The sequence below is a fragment of the Vicugna pacos genome, chromosome 26 (genome assembly GCF_048564905.1).
Source record: "Vicugna pacos chromosome 26, VicPac4, whole genome shotgun sequence".
NCBI lineage: Eukaryota > Metazoa > Chordata > Mammalia > Artiodactyla > Camelidae > Vicugna > Vicugna pacos.
The window spans coordinates 10,374,567-10,398,974 of NC_133012.1; the positions used below are offsets into that span (position 1 = coordinate 10,374,567).

At 34.9% G+C, this 24,408-nt stretch overlaps 1 protein-coding gene across 1 annotated transcript in view; it reads right to left on the minus strand.

The window, feature by feature from the left end:
• WRN (WRN RecQ like helicase) overlaps positions 1 to 24,408 on the minus strand; it is an 89,911-nt gene that overhangs the window by 8,872 nt on the left and 56,631 nt on the right. The window contains exons 21-31 of the mRNA XM_072950317.1: positions 23,466 to 23,567; positions 23,089 to 23,181; positions 18,852 to 18,993; positions 11,927 to 12,094; positions 11,752 to 11,849; positions 10,836 to 10,908; positions 9,947 to 10,023; positions 6,611 to 6,686; positions 6,259 to 6,371; positions 4,301 to 4,415; positions 785 to 916 (exon numbers count right to left, since the gene is read on the minus strand). Coding sequence (XP_072806418.1) covers positions 785 to 916; positions 4,301 to 4,415; positions 6,259 to 6,371; positions 6,611 to 6,686; positions 9,947 to 10,023; positions 10,836 to 10,908; positions 11,752 to 11,849; positions 11,927 to 12,094; positions 18,852 to 18,993; positions 23,089 to 23,181; positions 23,466 to 23,567 — 1,189 coding nt within the window. The remainder of the gene's footprint in view (positions 1 to 784; positions 917 to 4,300; positions 4,416 to 6,258; positions 6,372 to 6,610; positions 6,687 to 9,946; positions 10,024 to 10,835; positions 10,909 to 11,751; positions 11,850 to 11,926; positions 12,095 to 18,851; positions 18,994 to 23,088; positions 23,182 to 23,465; positions 23,568 to 24,408) is intronic.

A 24,408-nucleotide genomic window follows, 5' to 3' on the forward strand; every position in this document is an offset into this window, starting at 1 on the left:
ATGTATACTCTTCCTTTTGTATATTAAAAAAAAAAAAAAAAACTCAACAAATCCTTAAAGATTTATGCCAGAACAATGAAGAAACATTAACTATGGGCATTTTTCATGTAATCAGATTTTTTTCAAAGAGCAACAAGTAGACATAGTTAAAGAAAGAGAAAATTACACTAGAGGAGATAGCATGAAAAGCAAGTTTGTTGAATTTTTTTTAAAACTAATTTTTAGCCTCTTGGATATCCTTCCAGAGACACCCTATGCACTCTGTGTGCACACACAAGGATATGTGAATATACAAACGTGCGTGTGCATACATACATTTACATGTATGTGTTCACACCACTCTTCATCTTCCCTTTTTTTTTTTTACTTAATATATTTTGGAGATTATTTCTTTATCAGTACATGTAAGAATAGTTACATATATATATAGTTATATAATATATATATAGTTATATATATCAGTACATATACTAATAGAGTCTTAAAATACAGCTGTTTCAGTATCCCTAAGCTATAAATGTGTTCATCAGTACCTCTGATACAACCTCTATAAAATAATCATGGTCAAACTATACTTGCTGTTTTCACTTAACTGACAGAAGTAGGTTTAGCAGGAAAAGAAAATGACATTCTGTTCTAAAGTTAATTATAAAATGAAACAATATAAAATATTGTAGGATAAGAATAAATTTATCCAAAGTCACAACTTTAATATTGAAAAGCTGACCAAATGCACATTTTAGATAAATTTAAAAATTCCCTCTAATCTGAAAGTAACACTTACCAAAGACATTTTCTTTTCCTGGAATAAAGAGTATGTGATGGCCTCAGACTGTGAAAGTGAGCGTGCTTCATTTTTCTCCACCAGACTTCTATTCTGTTCTTCCTGAGGTTTCGTACTTGGAAAGAGGTCTGTCTACAAAATTTTAAATGGACCACAAATGATCAATAATAATATCAATATAGTGATAGAATATCAACATGATCATTAGCCATCAGGGGAAAAAAATAACACAAATAAAACCTCTAAGGAACAGCCCCAAATTCCCGTTCTATAAGGAGCTCAAAAAGAAGTTTTTTTATTTTTTAACATATTGATTTAAAACGGCAAAGTAAGGCTAGAGGGAATAAGTTTTAAATAAAATATTTATAATGACAAACATGGCTACAGAACTAGAAATTCCTAGTCTTCCCTTTAAGCCAGTAATAAAGAATAAAAAGTGATCTATAATGTGGACTACTCTGCCTCTGAATTAGTCCCGTAACCCCCTGGAAGTGAATACTGAATGAATTAACAGAAGTGATATTCAAATTCAGGTACTATAATCACAAATTCTGCTAATGTATCATAAGGGATTATATCATAACTATATGTGTGGCTGTGTGTTGTGCGCGCGCACATGCACGCGCCTATATATAGTTTTAAAAGATACATCCAAACGTGGCTCTAAACTCAAAGCATTATGTAAATTTTAAAATATGGTTCCTTAAGAGACGTTTAAAAGAAAAAAAGGGGAGACAGATTGAAAAATAAGATTAATGAAGAAATACTAGAATTTTTCTAAAACCTGAAAAGAAGGTAAAAGACCAAATGATAGCTATGATAGAACTGTATGATGTATGATTCACAGAAATACATGAATAGTTTCCCTCCTAATTGCCAACTCTGCCTTACAAAACATGGGAACCAATACTAAATTAAAAGGACTAAATCTGAGAGAACTTGGCTTATTGTAACCCACACCAGTCCAGCCCCACCATAAACAAGTCAGGCTGCACACTAGTGCGCAGCTCTCTGGGACAACCGCAGCTTGGGGAAGAAAGAGGCCAGACAACACAAGCCCGAAAGTCTACAGGTTGTTTCTCGGTGAGCCTAGATTTGTAAGGAAGAACATTTTTTTATTAAGTGACAGCGAAGTGTTCCCATTTGGGACCTTAACGCTGTCGAATTTGGCCTTAACTTTCTAGGAAAGCCAAACTCCACTAGCCAGATTCCTTAGGACCACAGTGTAGTCTATACCTGGAGGCAACAATGGGCTACCCCTCTACCAAGGCCTGAGACATGAGACCACTGTGATCCATACTGGCAACTCCATCAAGATTTCAAAATCATGATATCATCTGTTAGTGTGTGACCAATGGGTTCAGGAACATCCAAAACCCTCAGCAAAGTGAAATGAGTGGAATAATCTCAAGAAGGTAGGGCTAGAATGTGATTCTAACAAGCAAAACTCTAAAACTCTAATCAGATCATGCTCTCCGCAAGTAGAACACTATGTGAACAGAGAGTGATCAGTTACGGAAACACAAATAGGAAAGGCAGAAGGGCACAAGTTGGTAATGCCAATCCAAGCACTGTTCAGATGAGACGGCGTCTTGGCTAACTAGATTTGAACGCAGGCAGACTTCGGAGATACTGCAGGTCCATTTCTAGACCACCACAAAAAAGCAAGTATCACAATAAAGCAAGTCACACAAATTTTGGGGTTTCCTAGTGCATATAAACATTACGTTTACACAATATTGTAGTCTGTTAAGTGTGTAACAGCATTATGCCCTAAAAAAAACTATATGCATACCTTAATTTAAAAAATACTTCATTGCTGAAAAACGTTAACCTTCTTCTGAGCCTTCGGTGAGTTGTAATCTTTTTGCAAAAGTAACATCAAAGATCACAGATCACCATAACAAACGTAATAATAATGAAAAGTTTGAAATACTATGAGAATTACCAAAATGTGACAGACGAGAAGTGAGCAAAAGCTGTTGGAGAAATGGTGCCCACTGATTTGCTCAAAGCAAGGGTGCCACAAACCTTCATTTTGTTGAAAGAAAGGAAGGAAGGAAGGAAGGAAAGAAGGAAGGAAGGAAGGAAGGAAGGAAGGAAGGAAGGAAGGAAGAGGAAGGAAGGAAGGAAGAAAAGGAAGGAAGAATGGAAGAATGGAAGGAAGGAAGGAAGGAAGGTGCACTATCTGTGAAGCGCAATAAAACGAGGTCTGCCCGTATTATAGTTTCCTTGGCGGCCGTGTATGAGATTGCCTCATTCTGCCTTTGCTGCTGAGAGACGACTTAAGACCATCAGAATTTCCCCAGTTATATTCCAGGCCTGCTAAACAACTTTCAGATAAGCTGGCTTCCTAGATCTAATCTCCTTCTCTGGGAGCAAACACACTGGTTGGGTCAAGTGAAACTTCCCAGTTGTATTTCTCACTCTAAATTGAATGAGTTTGCATTCTAATACTTAAACTTATATTTATGTTTATACACACACACACACACACACACACACACACACACACACACACAAAACCAAGCTCACAGAGAAGAATGCAAATCTACTCCCCAAAACACAGCCACTCTGTGATAAGACATTTAAGTCTTCAAAGATTACAAGGATGAGGACTGACCACTAGACCAGACCGTGGCAAACACCACAGTGTGAGTAGCCGGCTAAGCTCCTCCAGAAAATGTGTATTTTGTCCTGATGCATGTTTCTGAAAAACTGCTACACACAACTATTCTGACGCTTTAAAACAGAAACAGAAATATATAACACTGGGCTCTATTTTATATTGGGAATACAACAAACAGTAAGGAAAACCAAGTGGCTACGCTCCTTACCAGCTGAGAGCTAGGGTAACTTTACAGCTTTAATTTCTACCTACATTTGAAAGGAACCTAAAATACAATACTTATTCAAATTTTAAAACAAAACCTCCCAACAAAATAGACAGACGTGAACAGCCTGGACAACTGCTTTAGTATCATCTTAAAAATTAGGTAACTAGCAGTTACCAATAGGGAAAGAGGTGAGGGAGGCATGAGAGAGGAAGGGAGTTAAGAGGTACCAACTACTGGGTATAAAATAAGTTATAAGGATGTAATGTACCACACAGGGAACACAGTTATTATCTTAAAATAATGATAAATAGAGTATAATTTGTAAAAATGTCAGAACACTACGTTGTACATCTGAAACTAATGTAACACTGGATGTCAACGTACTTCCATGTAACTAACATGTTTTTATAACCGATTTACTACAGAAACTATCTGAATTCATTTTTGGTTTTTTTGGGAGGGGTTTTTTTTTTTGGTTGTTTTCCTGGAGGTCCTGGGGACCTCGTGTGTGCTGAGCCTGTGCTCTGTTACTGAGCTATACCATGCCTTCTGAATTCATTTTCTAAGTGTCCAGTGTGGAAATGAAATTTAAGGGAGAAAATGTTGCTTTTAAAAGGTGTTTTGGAATTTTTTTAAAAAGTTGATTCTCTCAGGGCTCCTGCAAACCACAGTATTTTACCTGAACACCATTTATTTGACAGAAATGATTGATAACTTCCAACAGAGGGGCCAACATCGTAGCTTTGCCTTCAGAAACACCATCGATCCTTTTCACATTTTCAACTGTAGAAGGTCTGTTGTTTAAGAAAATGAAAAAGTCCAAAAACCAATGAGACATTACCACTCCAGCAACACAGCTGACATTTAGCTTCACAGTGACACTCAATAAACATGCATTTTTCACAACAACCAAAAATCATGTATAAAACAAGCAATAGTGTTTTATGATATCTTTCTCTGCTTTCCACCATTTAAAGATTTGGGTTTTTTTTTTTTTAGCAATTTATGAATAAAAATACCATCAACAGCATCACAAAAACACAATACTAACTGGTAAACATGCCATTATCATAAAGAAACAGGTTATTTCTACCTGATTACTGATCTTATCATTACTATTATTTTCATACATATGAAAAGATTCTAACTGAGGACAACTAAGAGGCTAAGAGACTCAGAAGAAAATCTCATTCATTATTTACATAGTGTTTATTTGTAACAATAAACCTGCTAACTACTTCAGGCTTTTAATTCAACATTTTTTATTGTGTCCAATATGCAAGAGACTGTATGGTGTCTTCTTTCAAAAAATCTGCCAATCTAATGATTACTCCTTTTCCTTGAAGTATCTCCACTGAATATTTAAGTGTGTCTTTGAATATTTATTTTTAACAAAATAGTTATTGTAAGATATAAGCACTATGTAATATCATTAGAAAATTCTACTCTGAAGTAACATTGCTTGGATGAAATTTAGTAACAGAAACAATTTTTTTTTAAGGAAGTACAAAAGCTGACTATCTTGGGGAAATAATTTCTAAATGTTTATTGACTACTTGTGATTACTAGGCATTGTGTAGGTGCTTTGGAAAACACACAAAAAAATGAGGAATATAGTATCTTTATCACAGAGATCAAAATCTAGAAGACGTAACGCATGTATGCCAATAATAAAAATAAATAAATCATGTAGTAAGTGCCACAGAATCATCTTTTAAATTTAAATTTAAAAGTTCTTTATGAATTCCAGAGAGAGGAATCACTTAGCTGCTAAGAACATGGACAACTGCATGGCAAGTAAGAATAATAAAGACAGATCTTGAAGGATTTTCTAACAGGGGTTTTAGGCAATCAAGGTGGAGGCAACATTGTAAATAAGTATATGGAAGTTGAAAAGGGGACTTAAATAAACAAGTGGTAAATGATCAAGGTAAGATAAACCATTAAAATTTCTGTGACTCACATGGAAAAGTGGGTTTAAATCCATAAAGGGAGGGCCCTGAATTGTGAGCTAAAGAAGTTAAGACAGTGGGAACCTCGTTAAGTAGAAGCATCACATGATAAAGAGAGATTAATTTGGTGTACACATATCAGATGAAAGAGAGAGACTGAGGAAAGAGTAACTAGTTGGAGGCTCTTGCAATAGTCCAAGAGTAATGGTCTAAACTATCAATGGTGTCACTGAAAACAGGGAGGAAGGCAGAGACAGACACACTAGGAACACTTACATGAAAAAGCCTAAAAACTACTTTAAAAAGAGAAAGAAGGGGATTTATGTTAGAAGAGTAAAAACAATATGAAGCTTTACACGTGTGATTAGGAACATGACAGTGTGACTATCCAAAAAAAAGGAATTCATGAAGAAGAGATCTGGTGTCTGCATGAAATGCCTGTCTGGAGGGTTGGTGGGTAATGAGTTAGGTTTCGTATATACTCAATCTGATTGCTGAAAACAGTTGGTTTCATGGAGAAATGCAGGACTAAAGCTCAGTGAAGAGATCAGTGTGGCAACGGGAGATTTGGGAATTACCTGCCAGATGTGACAGCTGGAGCCACAGCCGTATTATTGCTTAATGATACATTTTACAAATCTGTTCTGTTAGAGGAAAATAAGTTAGAAATACGCAAATCATTTACCTCATTTTGGCCATATCCAACAATATCTTATTCGTTGCCAGAATAGCTGGCGGAAAACCCATTTTATTGGCATGGTTTTGCCTGGCTTCCACCAACTTGCCATATAACGTAGTCTGCCGAAGAACAAAGAAACCACTCAATATTTTTTTTGTATGTACTTAGAAAAATCCCGTCCTCTATTTTTGGAGCTTCAGATATTACATTTTCCCCTCAGGATGAAAAATAAACTGAACTCTGCCTTAGACTCTTAGCTAAAGAACAATTTTTAAAATACAGGCAAGAAGAGCTTTTAGCAGGCATAAAATCATAACTATCCTCTCAAAAACCAACTGCCTTTTTACAAAAGCCATACCTGGGTCTCCTGCTCTTGAGCTGAAATAACAGGATCTGAGGACTTGTAATATTTTCCTGGTGATGACACCATGATGCTAAAACATTTAAAAGAAAATAAAGAATAAAAGCTTTTCCTTCCTCAAGTTCACTTTTTATTTTGCTCTCCCCCCATGAGAGATCTTTCCAAATCAATATTAACGTTCATTTGTTGCAACACCAGTAAGGCAACTGTTACTTAAATGACAGCCTAGACTTCAAACAGTTTGCATCAAATACCTTCATTATACTGGTCAAGTTAAAGCTGCAACTTGAGTTCATCACAAAATCGGCGTACTTAACAATAACATTTGCTCCACCCTCCTCCTCAGTCAGATACTTTGAAAGAAAATACTCCTGATCTACACCCAAGTCAAAAACTTTTTTTTTTAACCAAGTGGGATACAATCTATAATTGTTCTTGCGATGGCACTAACTTTTGGCTGTTGAGGAACATTAGCATGGAATTAATCACATTATTCACAATTTTCTTCAAATTCCAACTACCAAAAATAAGCCAAAAGCAGTAATTTTGCCTTTGACTCCTCAAAAGAAGAATTAAAAACACCCAATTAGCAGATAACATGGTATGAAAAGCGCTAGACAGCAAACTACCTAGAAAACCAGTTTCTACAAGAGGCATTTCTCACTGATGAATTAATTATAAACAGGAAAAGTTATAAACATGAAGTGGTACAGAATAGCCTATGTAAAAAATGTCAAATTTAAATAAATTCCTGATTAGGGGGGGAGAATAACACATGTGATATTTAAGGAATGTTTATAAAATTCTCTGTTGCAAAAATTTTACATCTTCATTGTAAATTAAGACTTCGTTTTTACAATTATCAGATCCTATCACTGTAAATAAACAGTTTGAACATGAGAAAAGATAACTCCAGTTCAAAGAATTAGTAATATCAGATGACTCAAGACAATTATAAATTTATTTTAAAATACCTTTACCTTTATATTAGTATTTATGGAAATCTTCATACTAAAGTACTATCTGCAAATTGATATTTTCAGTTATTCCACACAAAAAAAACTTTATTATCATATATACTGGCAAAATTCTGGATGTTTTTGTAACATATCCCTGAAGCAGAAATATGTGTAGAAAACGTACATGAAATGAAAATTCATATGAACTTTAAAATAGCAGTTACTGATATGTAAGTATCTTTCTCACTTCTGTACACTAAGCTTATGTATTAAAATTAGCTTCTGAGCCAGTCCATAGGTATCTCCAATTCAGTATGTCTATCACTAAATTCCTGATTTAACCTCATCCCCTGAACATCCAACCCCTCAAACCCGTCTTCCTCTCACGTCGTCGCCCAGCAAAGGAAACGGCAGCACTCACCCACAAAGACAGAGACCTCAGCGCCCCAGTCAAGTCCTCCACTTTCCTTCACCCACCTATCTTCAGTCACCGAATCCTAACAGTCCTATCCCCTAAATGCCTTACCAATCTCTTTTTCTCCATGCCCAGTGTCACCTCCCTTGTCTAAGCTATCATCACCTCTTGCAGACGCCACCACAATGGCCTCCCTTTTTGTGTCTCTGCAGCTCTGATCCTCCTGCAGCCCGTTCCTGCCACAGCCAGAGTCATCAATCACAGCCTGCCTGCTAGGGTGCACGGGCCAACAGTGTTCCAAGTAAGGCTTGTCGCTAAGAATGGCTTTTTTTTTTTTTTCCTATTTTTCAATGGTTAAAAAAAATCAAAATAGGAACATTTTGTGACATGTAAAAATGATATGAAATTCAAATTTCGGTGTTCATAAATGAAGTTTTATTGGAACACAGCCACACTCATTCTTTTACAAATCATCTATGGCTGTTTTGAGACCCCAACGGCAAAGCTGTGTAGTTGAGACGGAGGCCACATGGCCCTCAAAGCCTAAAATACTCACTATCTGATCCTTTGCAGAAAATGTTTGTGCAACCCCTGTACTCAGTCATAATTTTGATGTCACTGCTCTGCCTAAAACCTTTCCTTAGCGCTCAACTCTTTACGATCAGGGAACGGGATATTCCGGACCCTGTTCAGTTCTCCTGTCCTAAGTGCTACTACCCTCTCGCTGTCCCCTACCAGGGAACTGCTAGCAGACAGCTGAGCCCCTCAGCCCTGCAACACCCTCTCTTGCTTTCAGGTTTTAGTATGTGGGCCATTCCTCTGCTTAGAAAACATCCCCTCACTTCACCTAACTCCAAATGAAGCCTCAAGTGTCACCTTCAAAGTATGTCCCCAACGTATTCGAACCCTGGATTGTAGTTTTATGCTCCCTTACCTGTCGATCCTTCTCGAGTGTAAACTCTGAGAGGGCCAGTGACTATGTCTCTATTACTCCCCACAGAATGCCGCTGCCTAGAATAGTACGTGGCACAAAGATGATGTCCATCAAAAACACAGGGAATGTTTAAATGAAGAAATGCTTCCGCATGTTGAATGGGTAGACTGTTTTGCACACCCCTTAAACCTTTTGTTTACATCAAACATAGCAATCACATATGATGTATCCAAACAAAAAGAAATTATTTGGGTGAGAGATGGTATTCTGGTAAATGTTTCTATCAGATCCACAGTAGTATTATCTAAGTGAGCAAACCATTAGAGAGCAAAGCATTTTCTTTCACCTGATACATATGGAAACATAATCCATTTGATCTGGGTACACGTCCTGGTAAGTTTTTTAAATTCTCCATCTTCAGATCTTTGGCAATTCTGTACATCCTTCACACTTTACTAAGTCAGCAAGTCAAATCTTAAGCGTGAAAGCACACAGGTGCATCACCTTTATTCTCCACCAACCCTAGTACCTACCATTTCACGTTGCCATAGATCTTTTTTTTGAAAATGGAGTGAAATATATGTATTTCATACAAATACAATTGGTGTTGAGATGCTAGAGGTTGACAAATATAGATTTGAAAGTCATCTCTGTTACGAGATGTATGTCCCTGAACAAGCTAGTGAACTTCTGAACCTTTAGTCTCTTCAACTGTACAATGAGGATAAATAATAGTAGCCAACTCATAGGCTGTTGTAAAAATTAAATGAGATATTACACATAAAATGCTTCGCAGTTAGCACGGAGCCTGGCAAAAAGTAATACCCTGAAGTGTTAGCTATTAAATTAATATTAATACTATCATTTTATAGGTCTGGTTTAATAATTATAATACTGGAGGCTTATGCTTTAACTTCCTTCTACCAATGAAATAGCCCAACATCTAATAAACCTTTCTTTTTAGGAAAGAAACAGAAAACAATGCTAATAAGTGAGTACGGAAAATAAAACTGCAAATTCTGTACCTTTTTTTAGGACTGTTACTCCCAGAAGAAATGTTACCAAATGCTTTGTAAGAATCCATCTTCTCCAACTTAGACCTCTTTTAAACATATAAAGGTCAAAAAAAAAAAAAGAGAAGTTTTAAAAAACTTAAATATGAAGAAAAAAGATAAAAATACCATGATGCTAATTTTTCCTGATTAACCAAGTCATCAAATAAATTGTATGAAAATAAACCCATGAATTATCAATTTCTAGGGTTTTAGAGGAGTTAGAAATACAATATAATATCCCATTCCTCCCAAATCTATAGAGAATATATGATCAAAGGAACTCTGAGACACAGCAACAGCCAAAGTCACAAAAATGATTCAATCATATTCTGCATACTTCAATAAAGCAGAAAAAGTTCAGCAGAAAATTTAATTTAGCACATTTGCCTATTACTCCAGTATTCTAATTGGTGAAGTCTGCCTATGGGTAAATATTTAATCAGTAATAATTACCTAAGATCCAAAACAAAGCAAGAAAATATCTATGTGCGTACCTGAGTGTGTGAGTGTGCGTGTCCGTGTAACTTTAACGAGAACATTAAGGAATCAAGCTTATTTTTCCATCAACTGTAAGTTTTAGAATATCTAAAAAAAGACTCCAAGCTAAATGAGTAGTAAAATAGGCTTAAAAGAATCAAAGTAAGCTCCTTTCTCAAATACTTCTGTTCTCTTAACCCTAGAAATCATCTGTTGCATATTTTATTTTATTCATAATATTTCTCTTCTCAAATTTCATATTTTGTTATATATGGCATTTTCATCTTTAATTTGAGCAGAATTAAAGTATAAAAATTTAAAATTGGAATTGCATCAATAAAGAATGAAGTAAGTAAGAACCACCTCTTTAATGAAAACAAACCTTCTCTGCAGTTAATTCAACTGGTACTTGATTAGAGGAAAGTTGTTTAGAGCCTGAAGATACAGCTTTGGAACTGAAAAATAATAAAGTTATCTCAAATGTTAAAATCTAACTATCTAATACATGAATCATCATACCTCCTTTCCTAAAAAGCAGATGAGATTATATTATCCTTTTAGAACTGATTTTTAAAATTGACTTTTCCCCAAAGAACTTAAGCTCTTTCAAGTATAAATTTAAAACTCTTTAAAGTTTTCTAAGTTTAAAAGGAAAACTGATAATCTAATGCACAGCATAGTGGTTATAGCCAATACACCGTATTATAAACTTCAAAGTTGCTTAAGAGACTGGATCTTAATTGTTCTCAACACAAAAAAGAATTGATACTCAAGTCATGTGTTAGCTAATGCTAGCTAATAATGTTAGCTAATGCTACTGCTGGAATCACAGTGTAATATGTAAATGTATCAAATCAACATGTTGCACACTTCAAACTTACACAATGTTACACGTCAATTATATCTCAATTTTTAAAAAAGAGGAAAAAAACTGATAAATGATTGGTAACATGTAAAGTTACTAAAGGAGTGGGCAACAAGTGTATTCCCTCTCCACCTTCTATACATAATAAGGAAATAGGGTACGTGAATTCTTCAACATTGAGCTCAGTGCTGCTTGTTTAATCAACAGGAAAGCAGCTTTCTGAGTACTACACTCAACTTTCTGTCCTGCAAGAAACTCTTCTATGATTTATCTTTCTCCCTAATGACCCCCTACTCCCAAGTGACTAAAAGAGGTATGCAGAAAACAGTATCTTCACTCATTTTACCCTGTGTGAGGCCTATAAGTTAGTATAAAATGAATCATTTATATGACAACAAAAACAAATGGAAGTTTAAAAAAAAGAAAAATGAACCTTGGTAGCAAAAAATTCCTTGGACACAATTCTTCATTAGCTTGAAGGATAAGTCTCTGAGGAGATCCCGTTTTGGCCCTAGCAAGCCAGTCTCTACCCTATTGAACACAAGAATAATCTTATAAGGCACAGCGAGAAAAATTAAATCAAACAGGCAGACTTCTACATTGTTTACCTTTGCTGTAAGGGTGCAAATCTTTATATATTTGCTTTGCCCAGGAACTTCTACCAAGAACCCCTCAGTTAAGAGCTGACAGTAAAGAGCCTTCCACCAACTGCTTGAGTGATCCTTGCCAGTGCCAAAGAAACTGTGACTGCGGTATTTATCAAGACGCTTGGAATTCTGAAACGAGGAATAAAGTCAATGTCTTAAAATGCTTAATTAAGCAGGAGAAGTAAAACACAAAACCATCTATTGATTCTTTGGATTTAACACTACATTTCAGTTTTAAAAACCTATGAAATGTTTATTCCCATTCTGCTTGCTCTGCATACTTAAATCACAAATAAATACATACTCAAAATAGTGTTTCTCTTCTGTTTTAAATAATGGCAGGAAACTTCACATATAAATCACATGCATTTCCCAATGTATAGGTTTGGATATATTTGGAACATTTAATCTTTGCTATTTTGAACTTTTATTAACATATTCACATTATTGTTTGAAAACAGTGATCAGAATCTATGGATCAAGAATAGAAGCGTGGGTTAAAAGGCAGTGTGACCACAGCTGGTAATAAGTGCGGTGCACCCACTCATGGTTTCTACCGCGCAGTTGTTGTCACTGTGCTGTTTGTTCATGATGTTTTGGCAAAGTTTACTTGGTCATTTCTGATTTAGCTACTCCACTGAGACACACCAGGAAAAGCATGCTAGAGTTGATGCTTTTAAGATATTTTTCCATAAGTGAAGAGAGGATTCCGATGGGAGACTCTTCATGGCCATCCAGAGCTAGAAATGTTGAGGAAGCTAGCCCATCATACACAATTCTCTTGCCCTCCAGTGGACATGACCCTTCCCACATTCACTCTCTGCAGAGTAGTTTTTCCATTCACTTTGCCCTCTGACTACATCCTTCATCCATCCTACACATCTAAATACTACTTTCAAATGTGTATGGTATTATATAAACATAGGACTCTCCGGAAAACTGCTCCTACGCAATATATTTGTAGTGAATATGGCAGATCATAATTCAAGGGTCATTCCACCCTTCCTCTGCTATGACTTCTCCTACCACAGAATCTGGGAAGTTACAAACACTATTTCTCAAACTTCCTGAAAACTAGGCTTCTGGATGTGATTTAAGTTCCACTGAGCAGAGGTACTTTTGCACGACATGCACACGCAGGAATGAGGCAAAGGGGGCTACTCTGCTATTTCTGCAGGTGTGCACGACTGTAGAGGCACTTGCTATTTAGGAGAAAGTGTTAGCAAAGAACCCAGCATACAACTGCTGACTTCCTAAGTAACAAGAGACATTCGTTTTGCTGATACAGATTAGAGAAGGTGCTCCCAGAGCAAAAAGAAGTAGAACCTTCCTGATTATTACAGCTCCCCATTCAGGGCAGTTGGGGGTCAAGGGCTATGTGCGAGCTTCCCAAATTGACACATAGCTTCCTGAACACAGAAGAGGCAGCAGCTCCCATGGCAGACTACTTTGCAGTATAACCGTATCAATAATACAGTAAGCCATTTAAAATCCAGTAACGAATACCCTTCTGTTTAAATTAGCAAGAGTGATTATGAGCTTCCTAATATAAATACTGTATTTTAGGTTATATTCACATTTCAAAAACATTCACTAATTCAGTTACTGTATTCCAAAAATTTCTCTATGAAATACAGTCTAAAACTTCAGAAATAGTTACAGCCTGTTACTCAATATTTTTACATTTCATCTATATTCTAAGGATGGTTTAATAATCAATGCATATTCAAATCCAGGGATCAAAATTAAAAGAATACACAGGATGAGTTCCAGCAGACATAACTCAGGCACTATAAGCCTTGCTATCACAAATGTACTGGTTTTGTTCAGCTGCTGAGAATGGTATGGTTACAAGTTTATCACTGTGGAATGTTAAAAATGTGAATACATCCTGGGTTCAATCCCCGATACCTCCTCCAAGCAGAAATCAATGAAGTAAACCTAATTACCTCCCCCTCAGAAAACAAACAATACAAGCAAAAATGTGAACACGAGTGCAAAAACCCTAAAAAGGCCAATCCCTCACATAAAGGAATCTAGGCTGAAATTAGTTTAGATTAGGGTAAGTTCCCATCAGGGACACATCAGTGCCTAGACACTGAGATTTTTTTAAACACAGGCTTCTAACAGATTTAGTTAACAGAGCCTGTAACATGCATTCTATTAAACCTTAAAAATAAAAACAAAAATTTAATTTTGTATTAAAATTGCTAGTAAGAAGCTTTAGTATCATGATGATTATATTTACAAAAACTGTCTGAGAATCAAGACTTAGAGAAACGGAAACACCCACGTACCTTTTTCCATTACAACCTCTACTACCTATACTGACTGACTTTGCTTTGATTTGAGTAGAATGTTTAAAATCAAACATCACAGAATTTCAGATCTGGAAGGAACATTGGAGTGCTTTGATTCTACCCAGTCATTTTTCACTTGTACACAAAAAACCAGAGGCTCAAAGATGTTAAAGGGTAGCTTAAGGTCCTCGAGGTAGGAGTATGACATAGTCCTCCAGACCATTAGTTCTAATTTTGTATGACTACCATGCGTATACATACACAGACACAGAGATACCAATATGCATACATATACATATATACTGATTGTAGTTAGTGCCGCTGGACCACTTGGGTTCAGGTCATAGCTCTGTTACTTACTAGTTTTCTAATTTGGGGCAAGTTTGTTCCTTAACTTACCTGTGCTTCCATTTCTTCAGCTGCTATACAAGTATAATAATACTTTCTATCTCTTAGGGATGTTGTGAAGATTAAGTGGTAACCAGAACAGAGCATGGCTCAATAATAGTAACTTTCTTTTTATGAGTTAATAGCTGATCCTTTAACTTAACCTGAATTCCTTAACATAAAAGCAAAGCCCTGACTCAGTATTAGTCAGTTTCCCGGGAACACTAGTAATGGCATTCTACACCTGCTGGGACTTACCTTTGCAGTACGAGATTCTACTGCTTGCAAGCTAGTAACACCCAAGGTATTAAGTTGCCTAACTTATTAGCAATCTGGACTCTAAAAATTATTCCTCTAACGTTCCTTTTCATAAGCAGAAAACAACCTGAAGTGAATGAACACGTTTCCTCTTATGAAGCAATGAGATGTTTTTCCAATCAGTAGGAAGTAATGTCCCTTACCCTCATGATAAATAGTCACTGGGAATACTGCACACTGTGTGAATAAGTTTACACTGTCTTATTTCCATGGTAATCACTATGCACAAAATGAAATATCTCTGCTCTTTGATATGGAGCATTTTTGTGTTAAAGGAATCATAGTCCCTTTTCAACTAGAAATCCAAACTTACCCAAGTAAGGTTTTTAGAAAAAAAAAAAGCAGAATACAGTAAGGATTTTCAACAACAAATATCTAACAATTTCTCACTCTGAGCAAGGCATCCTCCATTAATTGCTTACAAGTTCTAGTTAACTTAACTCTCCAGGTTAACCCACTGATGAAGTAAAACTGCCTAGGATAAGAAAGCTGCCACAGAGGACACAGGGATTTCAGCACTGACTTTTCAAGGAGGACACAATTTTACACACACATCCCTCACCAATCATAAATCTTTCACTCCAGTATCTCTAGATCATTCAATCTAAAAATACAAATTTAAAACTGCATGTGAACCACATAGTAAAACAGAAACAGCACAAGAACAGTAGTCAGGAAAGCTGTCGCTCATCCTGATTCTGGCACAAAGCGATGACCGGGGGAAGGTGGTTTAACTTTCTGGGGCTTAGTATCAACCACTGTATAATAAGGGGGTAGAGTTAAATAATCTTTTTGCCCTAACAGTCTATACTTCTATAGGACTTAGCAAAAGTGCAAATTATCAACTCATTCTTTTCCTTTAAAAAGCAGGTTGGAAAAATAAGGGGTACCAAACTGCTGCATGAAGGCAATGTGGAAACCCACTGACTAATGGATGGATGAGTTAGAATAAAGAGAGCTGACTGGCCAGGGTAAACGCCCCAAAGTATCACTTTCTGATTAAAGCCAAATCTTTGCACCACTATCTGATGGAGAAAACAAACAAACTGGCCACTTCTCTGAATTAACTTTAAAAATCACAGTTGCTTTTTCTGATAGTTCTTTCTGCTATGAACCCCACATTCCCCTCCATTCTTCTTCCCTCATTCCATCTCTGAATGCCAAAATCTACTCTCACCCACAAAACAGAAAGCGCCAGTGATGCTTTCAGGAAGACTTCTCTAGTTCTGCAACCATTAACAAGCTCTCTCTCTTCAGAACTTAAACCAGACTTTATATCTATTCACAAGTCCCTTAACTCCTTCTACACTGCAATACACTAATCTCTTCCCAAGTAACACCTTCCATACTAGATGGTAAGTCTCATCTAATTCCACTCTGGATTCCCCACAGAACAGAGTACAGTGCCTTCCACAAAAATAGATAGCTAGCAGAAAAAAATTATAAACTCTTAACTCTAGAAGTTTTAAATTCCTATGTTCTTAAAGTACAAAATAAGTACAAGTTTCTGTTTATATTTTAACTAATTTTTTTTCTTTTGACTCTTTCTCAGCTCCTACAGGCCAAAGAAGCTCACCGCTGCCATTTCAAGGCTTAAAAAGTCATTTCTGAGACTTATTCCATGTGCACAATAAAACCGAAATATAAAGTAATAATAATTATCTCTAGGAATATATTTCAATTTGACTTAACAGCTTTCCCAGAAAATTAAATGAATAAACCTCTCCTGTTAGAAAGTTTGAAAATTATAAAAAGTGATTAAAACTACCAATAGTTTTCCAGTGGCTGTCTATAGTCAAAGCATCGTTTATAAAAAGCATTTTCTAATTCTGGAGCCACTATAAGGTTTGGCACTTTGATCATGTGATCAGGGAAGAAGTTTCAGTTAAGCTCTTGGTTATGCATATTAATGACTGCACCTGCTTTCTAATCTACAAAATTAAGATAACTGCATATCTTAACACTTACTAACAAAAGGCATTTAAAAATTTCTATGTGGTGAGCTATTCAGACTCCTAAAACAGAGTTCCTTAGGCAATATTTCTACTATTTAATTTCTAACAAAACTTGTGCTTTAAAAACAAAACTTTAAATTCCATTCATGAACACCTGAATAGCCTGGATAATCATTTATACACTTTAAAAAAATCCTATCTAAGAAAGGAGAATCAAGTGCTGCTAAAATGATATTTGTTACACACGTGCAAATATTCTCTCTTTAAATAAACTCCAAGAGTTTTAAGTTTAAGATGCTTATCTTGCAAAACAAAATTATCTACAGAGATATTAATTTTTTCCTAAATTAGTTAAGGTGGACAATTCACTAAACTCTCAAAGGAATTAACAATTATAATTTTAAAAATAATATCCCAGTAGATATCAAGATCACTGAAATAGAGGGAAAAAAACTTGCCTTATTTTCACTGCAGTTAATGCCAACAAATTTTCACTAAGTGGTACTTTTTAAAAAGTTTTACACCTTTATCTAGCAAGGGTAATATAAAATTTCACAAAGAATAAACTTCTTAATTTGCGGACTCCCAAAAGAGACTGTTGGTATAAGTGGTCTGACTTGGTTTTCAAATAACAGGTGAAATCTGATCCCTCTTGTGACCGGTTCAAGTTTGTCTAGGAGCCCACTTCCACTTATCTGTTGATACTGGATACTGCTGGTTAATACCAAACTAAAACAAGGATAATTTTTATAATTTAAATCATACATTCAGCTGAGATACACAGGTTTTGAAAATGACAGAGATAGATTAAATACAACTGAGATGTATGAAAATTTCTTCTATCTCTTGCAACTTAAAATCTTTTTCTGAAAAAGTACAGCAGCTCTAGTAGCAGCTAAATCAAGTTCCTTAGTCAATGCTTCTTCCATTAAATTTCTAATCAAATTTGGGATTTAAGAAAAAAATTTCTTAACGCTATTCAGAACCTAACACCAGTAACTGTAGTTAACATGTTTTCAACGTGTTTCATTAAAAATATCTCACAACTAATTTAATGTCCCTTTTGAAACAACACAAAAACTCAGAAAGTAAATATTTACATGAAGTATTTGAGTACTTTTGATAAATGCTGATCTAAATTATTTTTAAAATTCTACACACAAAGTAGGAATTTTAACTTCTGCTTTTAGTATATTTTTAATAAATACACATAGCTGCAAAGGATTCTACCTCCCACTTTTGGTTAATCCAACAAATATCAATGTATAATACTTAAATTTACAGATTTCTAAATCAGGAATGAAATCATATAAACAAAAAGACTACAGAAAAAGCTCTGACTGTAAGGACTTACTCATATTTGTACCTGCAATTGTTAGCATAATGCTGGCACACTAATCACTCAAAAGGAAAAAAAAGTAGTTGAATTAACTATTCATTGGTAAAGCAAAACCAAAACAAAACAAAACAAAACTTTCTTGGAGTTTTACATACTTATGATAAGAAACAAAAGAGAAAGAAAGAAAACAGTATACTACCAAATACTGTTACTAAACTTATTTACAAATAATCACTGAAATTAAAATTTTGCTCAAAAAATTTACTACTTTTCAGAGCACCAAAAGATAAAAACTTTTTCTACCTGTCCCTTGACACAATGAAAGTTAACTTTTCTTAATTACCCTACAAAAGACCAGCCTAGGGATTCATCCAACTGCAATGTAATAAACTAAATAGCCTGGAAGCATTGTATTAGTGACACAGATTTGTCAAAAGTAACGAATGCAGTGCTCAACTGGAACTTAATATGACTCTGAGTTTCTGAGAACTCATCTAAAGCCAGTTACAATCACAATACAGCAAATCTCTGAAGAAAACTGTGATAGGAGTAAAAGAACTCTGAGGGTGATTCTCAGAGGTACTTACTGATCCTCGGAGAAATAAAATTGGAACCCCAATTCCAAACTTTTCTCCTAAGATGGTCACAGCAGATAGCAGCTGGAATGCTTGTGGACCAAAGTCCTGTGACATATCCTCTGAGTCATCAATGGAAAAGAACTGATCCAATCTAAATAAAAACAGTATGTTAAGAAAGCTTAATCAAGTCACATACCTTTAGAAATAAAAACATTTAATGTAACAATTAGCCAAGTAAAAACATATCTCAAATAAACCAACTGCTTCAGAAGCTACAAATAAAGTTTATTGGAGCCAAGAGCATGTGAAGTAGGTAAAACCTGAAATACAAACTATAAAATAGCATAACAAGTGTGTTATGTTCATGGTTCTTGACCCGAGTGCCCTAGAACCCAAATTTCGCAGGAGGTACCTTGGACCACAGACAGAAGAGAAGGAGGTTCAAGGAAGCAGAGTGCAGGATTACAGCACAAACAGCCCCACTTGATCAATTATAGAAATACTGAACTTGTGTGTTAGGTTTTAGTGGAAGAAAAGGTTTACTGAAAAAAAGAAAAAGTTTTTAACTGAAAAATCAAATCTCCTATGCAATAAATAGGTTCAACCCTAATGACTGTAAAATATGACTAAAGATTATAAACTTTTCATTTGAGTCCATTTAGAAGTTAAATTCCTAAGCTATCCTTCAGGTAGAATTCTTTATAACAGGCTGAGAACAAAGGACTCAGAGAAGATCAACTAATATTGTTCAAGTACCTAATTTAGTTGCTTTCTTTATAATAAGTATCTTGAAATAGCATTAAGAATATATTCAGTATTCCAGACATAATATGTTTGGGGGGGAGACTATGCTTAGGTTTATTCTCCTATTTTAACTTCTTTAGTAGGATACTTAGCTCATTAATTTTCTATTCTGAGTATTTAAAGCTATCAAATTCCCACAAAGTACCACCTAAGGTGCAATTTACAAGTTTTAATGTATATTATTGTAATTATCACTAAGTTCTAAAAATGCTTTAATTTCTAGTTTTTATCTTTGACTGATGAGTTATTTTAAAGCATTATTTTAAATTTCCAAATGAATGAGAATTTGTTTGTTTGTTTATTCTCTTGTTTACTTATATTTCAATTGTATTCTGGCCAGAAAATGTGGTGTGTTTGATACCAGCACAAGGAAAACTTGAGACATAGTACAGTCTAGTACAATGACCAGAAAACTTTCTTCTATTAAGGGCCAAACAGTAAATAGCTTAGCTTTGTGGGCTATAAGATCTCTGTATCACAACTTCTCAGCTCAGCCCTGCAAAAACAGCCACAGATAATACACAAACAGAAGGGCACCGCTGTCTTCCAAGAAATTTTTATTTACCAACACAGGCAGCAAGTAGATTTGGTCCATGGGCCACAGCATGCCAACACCTGCTTTAATACCAAGTTACCTTTATAAATTGTCCATCTATGTTTGAGAAGTGTAGTTTACAATTCCCAGAGTGCTGCAAATGGATTACAGGTGTGCTGAAGGTTAAACCCTTCAGACCTCAGGGTTCTGGACAGAACCGGGATTCAATTAGCCTCATGTGCTATACAAGTATTATCATTAATGCACGGGTCGGGAAATAAACGTGTTTGAGACACATTGCTCTAATTTGCTTGGTGCAGGCTTCTATGTATTATGTGTCCAATAAATCAAACTTACAACTATATTGACCAGATTTTCTATTGCTTACTAATTTTTTGATTACTTAACCTCCCAATAATTAAAAATTACATCAAACTCTCCTACTTTGATGGTAGATTAGTTGATTTCTTTCAGCTGCTCTGTCAGTTTGTGCTTTACTTATTCGTAGGGTTTTTTAAAAGGTGCATAGAACAATTCTGTCCTCTTGGTGAAGGAATCATTTATCACTGCATAGAGAACATGTTCATCCCTAAGAAAACTTCTTCTGTCTAACCGTAATACAGCTATCACACCTAGGTATATGGTTAGTTCAACTAGGTATACCATTTGTATTTTATTTTTTCAATTAATAAACAGTTAAAGTGATTCTACAAATTTAAACACATCCGTAGATTCTTCTAACCGCCGCCATAATTGGAACACACAACAAATCCATCACTGCAGAATACTCCCTTGTGTTATTCCTTTGTAGTTATAACCTCAACCCCATCCCTCTAATCTCTGGCAACCACTAATCTTTTCTTCGACTCTACAGTATAGTTATATGTTTGAGAGAGTATCATATAAACAGAATCATACTGTAGAACTGGCACTATTTCCTTCTGTTTTGGGGTAGAATTTGCCATTGACACAATTTGGGTTAGGGAACTTTATTTTCAGAAGTATTTAACAAGAATCCAATTTCTTTAACAGTGGTAGCATTACTCAGGTTATGTACTTGAACGTGGGTGAGTTTTATTAGTTTGAGGTTTTTCAAAGAATTGGTCCATTTCACCTAAATTACTGAACACATGTGCAGTGAACATATGTGAATTATTCATAGTGTTTCCTTATTATCTTTTTAATGCCTGTTGGGTTTGTAGTGAAATTCCCTCTTTTCATTCCCGATATTGATCATCTGCATCTCCTCTTTCTCTCCTTTTAGAAATTTCTACAGATTTTACTGACTTTTTCAAAGAATGGGCTTTTGAATTAATTGGTTTTCTCTATTGGTCATCTGTTTTCTATTTCATTGATTTATGCTCTTATCTTTATTATTTCCTTCCTTCTAGTTTTCTTTACCCTTATTTGCTTGTTTAAGGTGGAAGCTTAATTCCTAATTTGAAACCTTTCTTCTATTATAAGTATTTACTGCTTTAATATCCCTTTCAGTATAGCTTTAGCTGCACCCCATACATTTTGTATCTTTCACTCCGCTCCAAATATTTTCTGATTTTCCCTGAGACTTCCTCTTTAACTAATGGATTATTTAGTAGTGTGTTATCTTACTTTCAAGTTTTTGGAGATTTTCCTGTAATCTTTCCGTTGTTGATTTTTTTCTAGTTTAATTCCATTTTAATTAGAAATTATATTCTGTATAAATACAAATCTTTTAAATTTGTTAAGGTTTGTTTTATGACTCAGAATATGATCTATTTTTGTGAACATTCCATCTGCACCTGAAAAGAATGTGTACCTGCTGTTGTTGGGTAGAATGTTCTATAAAAGTTAATTGGATCCAGTCTGTTGACAGTCCTCATTTCTTCTATTTTCTTACTGATATTCTGTCTACTAGTTCTATTAATTACTGAGATACTTTGAAGCCACATCTACTTCTTTCAATGTTGTCAGTTCTCTTGTTAAGTAGATGTACATTTAGGAACATGTACTCTTGGATATAATGGTGATCTTTCTGTATCAACTTGGCTAGGCTATGATGCCCAGTTGTTCGGTCAAACACTAATCTAGACTTTAAAGGTAAACGGAGTTTGTAGATGGGATTAATATTTACAATCAGATGACTTTAAAAGAGATTATCCTTGATAATGTGAGTAGGTCTCATCTAATGAGATGAAGACCTTAAAGAGGAAGGACAGGTTTGCTAGAGAACAGGACTGTGTGACTCAGAGTCTATAACAAGGAAATCCTGCCCAACTTTCCAGCCTGTCAGCTTGCCCTATAAATTTCAGATTTGCCAACCCCACAATTACATGAGCCAATTCCTTAAGATCAACCTCTCTCTCTCCCTCTCTTTCTCTCAATCTGCATGTGCATGTTTCTCTGGAGAATCCTGACTGATACATTGGTAAACTGACCCTTTTATCATCATATAATGTCCCTCTTTAACCCTGGTAATATTCTTTCCCCAAAGTCTCTATTATCTGACATTAAAATAAAAACTCCAGCTTTCTTTTCATTAATGTTTTTATGTTATACAGTTTTTATCCTTTTATTTTTAATCTACCTGCATAATTATACCAGTAGTATAATGAATTATACCAGAAGTATAATGGGTCATATTCTTAAACCAATTCTAACAATTTCTTCCCTTAAATGGTGCTTTTCTAGAATACTTACATTTAATGTAATTACTGATTTGTTTAGATTTAGGTCTACCACTTTATTGGTTTATCGATTTATAAAAGTAAAATATTGTAATATTGTTTTCTTTGTCTTCTATTTTAATAAGTAAACTCATTATTTGTTTTTTAAAAATTGCAATACATATCATTCAACAAAAATTCAATTAAAAATTATTTGAAAAGGAGGACAAAGACTTTTAGAATGTCCATCTAGAAGAAACTTTACCTGGACCTGCAATTATCACAGCATTTTTCAGTTCTCATTATTCCCAAGGAGGCCTTTCGTAGTTGTTTGTCTTCAAAATGAGACAAGATGATTCTATCAAGAGAAAATTAAAAGTTAAATAAAAGAATAAAAACGTATACATTAAATTCATTGCTAAAAATAATGTGGTGAAATTATCATTAGTTGATTCACCTAGGACCTCATTATTTGGCTTCAGTTTACTGAGGCACAAAGAATGTTCGCTTAAAAATTCGGCACATACGTAACACCAACAAAATATTTTTCCTAAATATTTCAGATTATTTTGCAAAACTTTTTGCTTAAGAGTACAATCTATAAATCTCGTCAGTAACTAACATTAAATAAATAATACCTACTGTCGCCTACACCTGCTGGAATGAAGATATTTTTCCATCTTTGCCATCATCTTTAATTTGTACAATCGAAACCTTTCATCGCGTATCTCACTAAGGAGGTACCTGTCAATTAAAAAATATCACAGGAATATGCAAAATTGTATTAGCAATTTTGTAATTGCATTTATCACTATTTATTTTTCATAACCTATAACATCCATTCCTCTAAAAGACAAAGAAACATCTCTATCATCCCAGAAAGTTATTGTGTACATTCCCAGTCAATGGCCCCCAACAAGAGGCAAGCATTTTTCTGATCTTTATGAAGATTACTTTTGAAAGAATTCTACCTATGTCCAAGCATCAATTTTCTAGCTGCTATAAACCCTGAAGTTTTTCATTTTGATTTATATGCTACTTGCTTTTTTGGCAATCTATTATGCATGGATTTTCATCTTTTCCCAATAAAAGGTTATTGTTTATTTTAATTTATTTTAATATGAGAAACTAAAAGCATCTATACAAAGAATACTGAAAAAGACTCAAGATCCAAATACGATCCTTTATCGCTTTAGATCTTCAGAGAATTTCTCAGCCCTCTAAAACTACCTCTTTGTATTATAGGCCATGAGTAAAGTAGCAGAATTAAGTTCCTTCCTCAAACAATTTTAGCCATTTTCCCCATAATACTGAATTTATATAAACTTGTCAAATAACACTCAAGACGTGTTTTTTTGTTGTTGTCGTTGTTGTTTTAAAGTGAATGCTGCTATATCTCATCTTGACTCAGTTTACTCTGAAGAAACTCCATGACTATCAGATATCAGATGATGACGATCTCCCAAACAGCTCTGCACAGCTTTCCAAGAATAAATGGAGGTCTTGAGCTGAATGGGTTTCACATATTTTGAAAGAAAACAATAATTTACCTATGAGACCTACGTGATGATACTGATCCTCATCA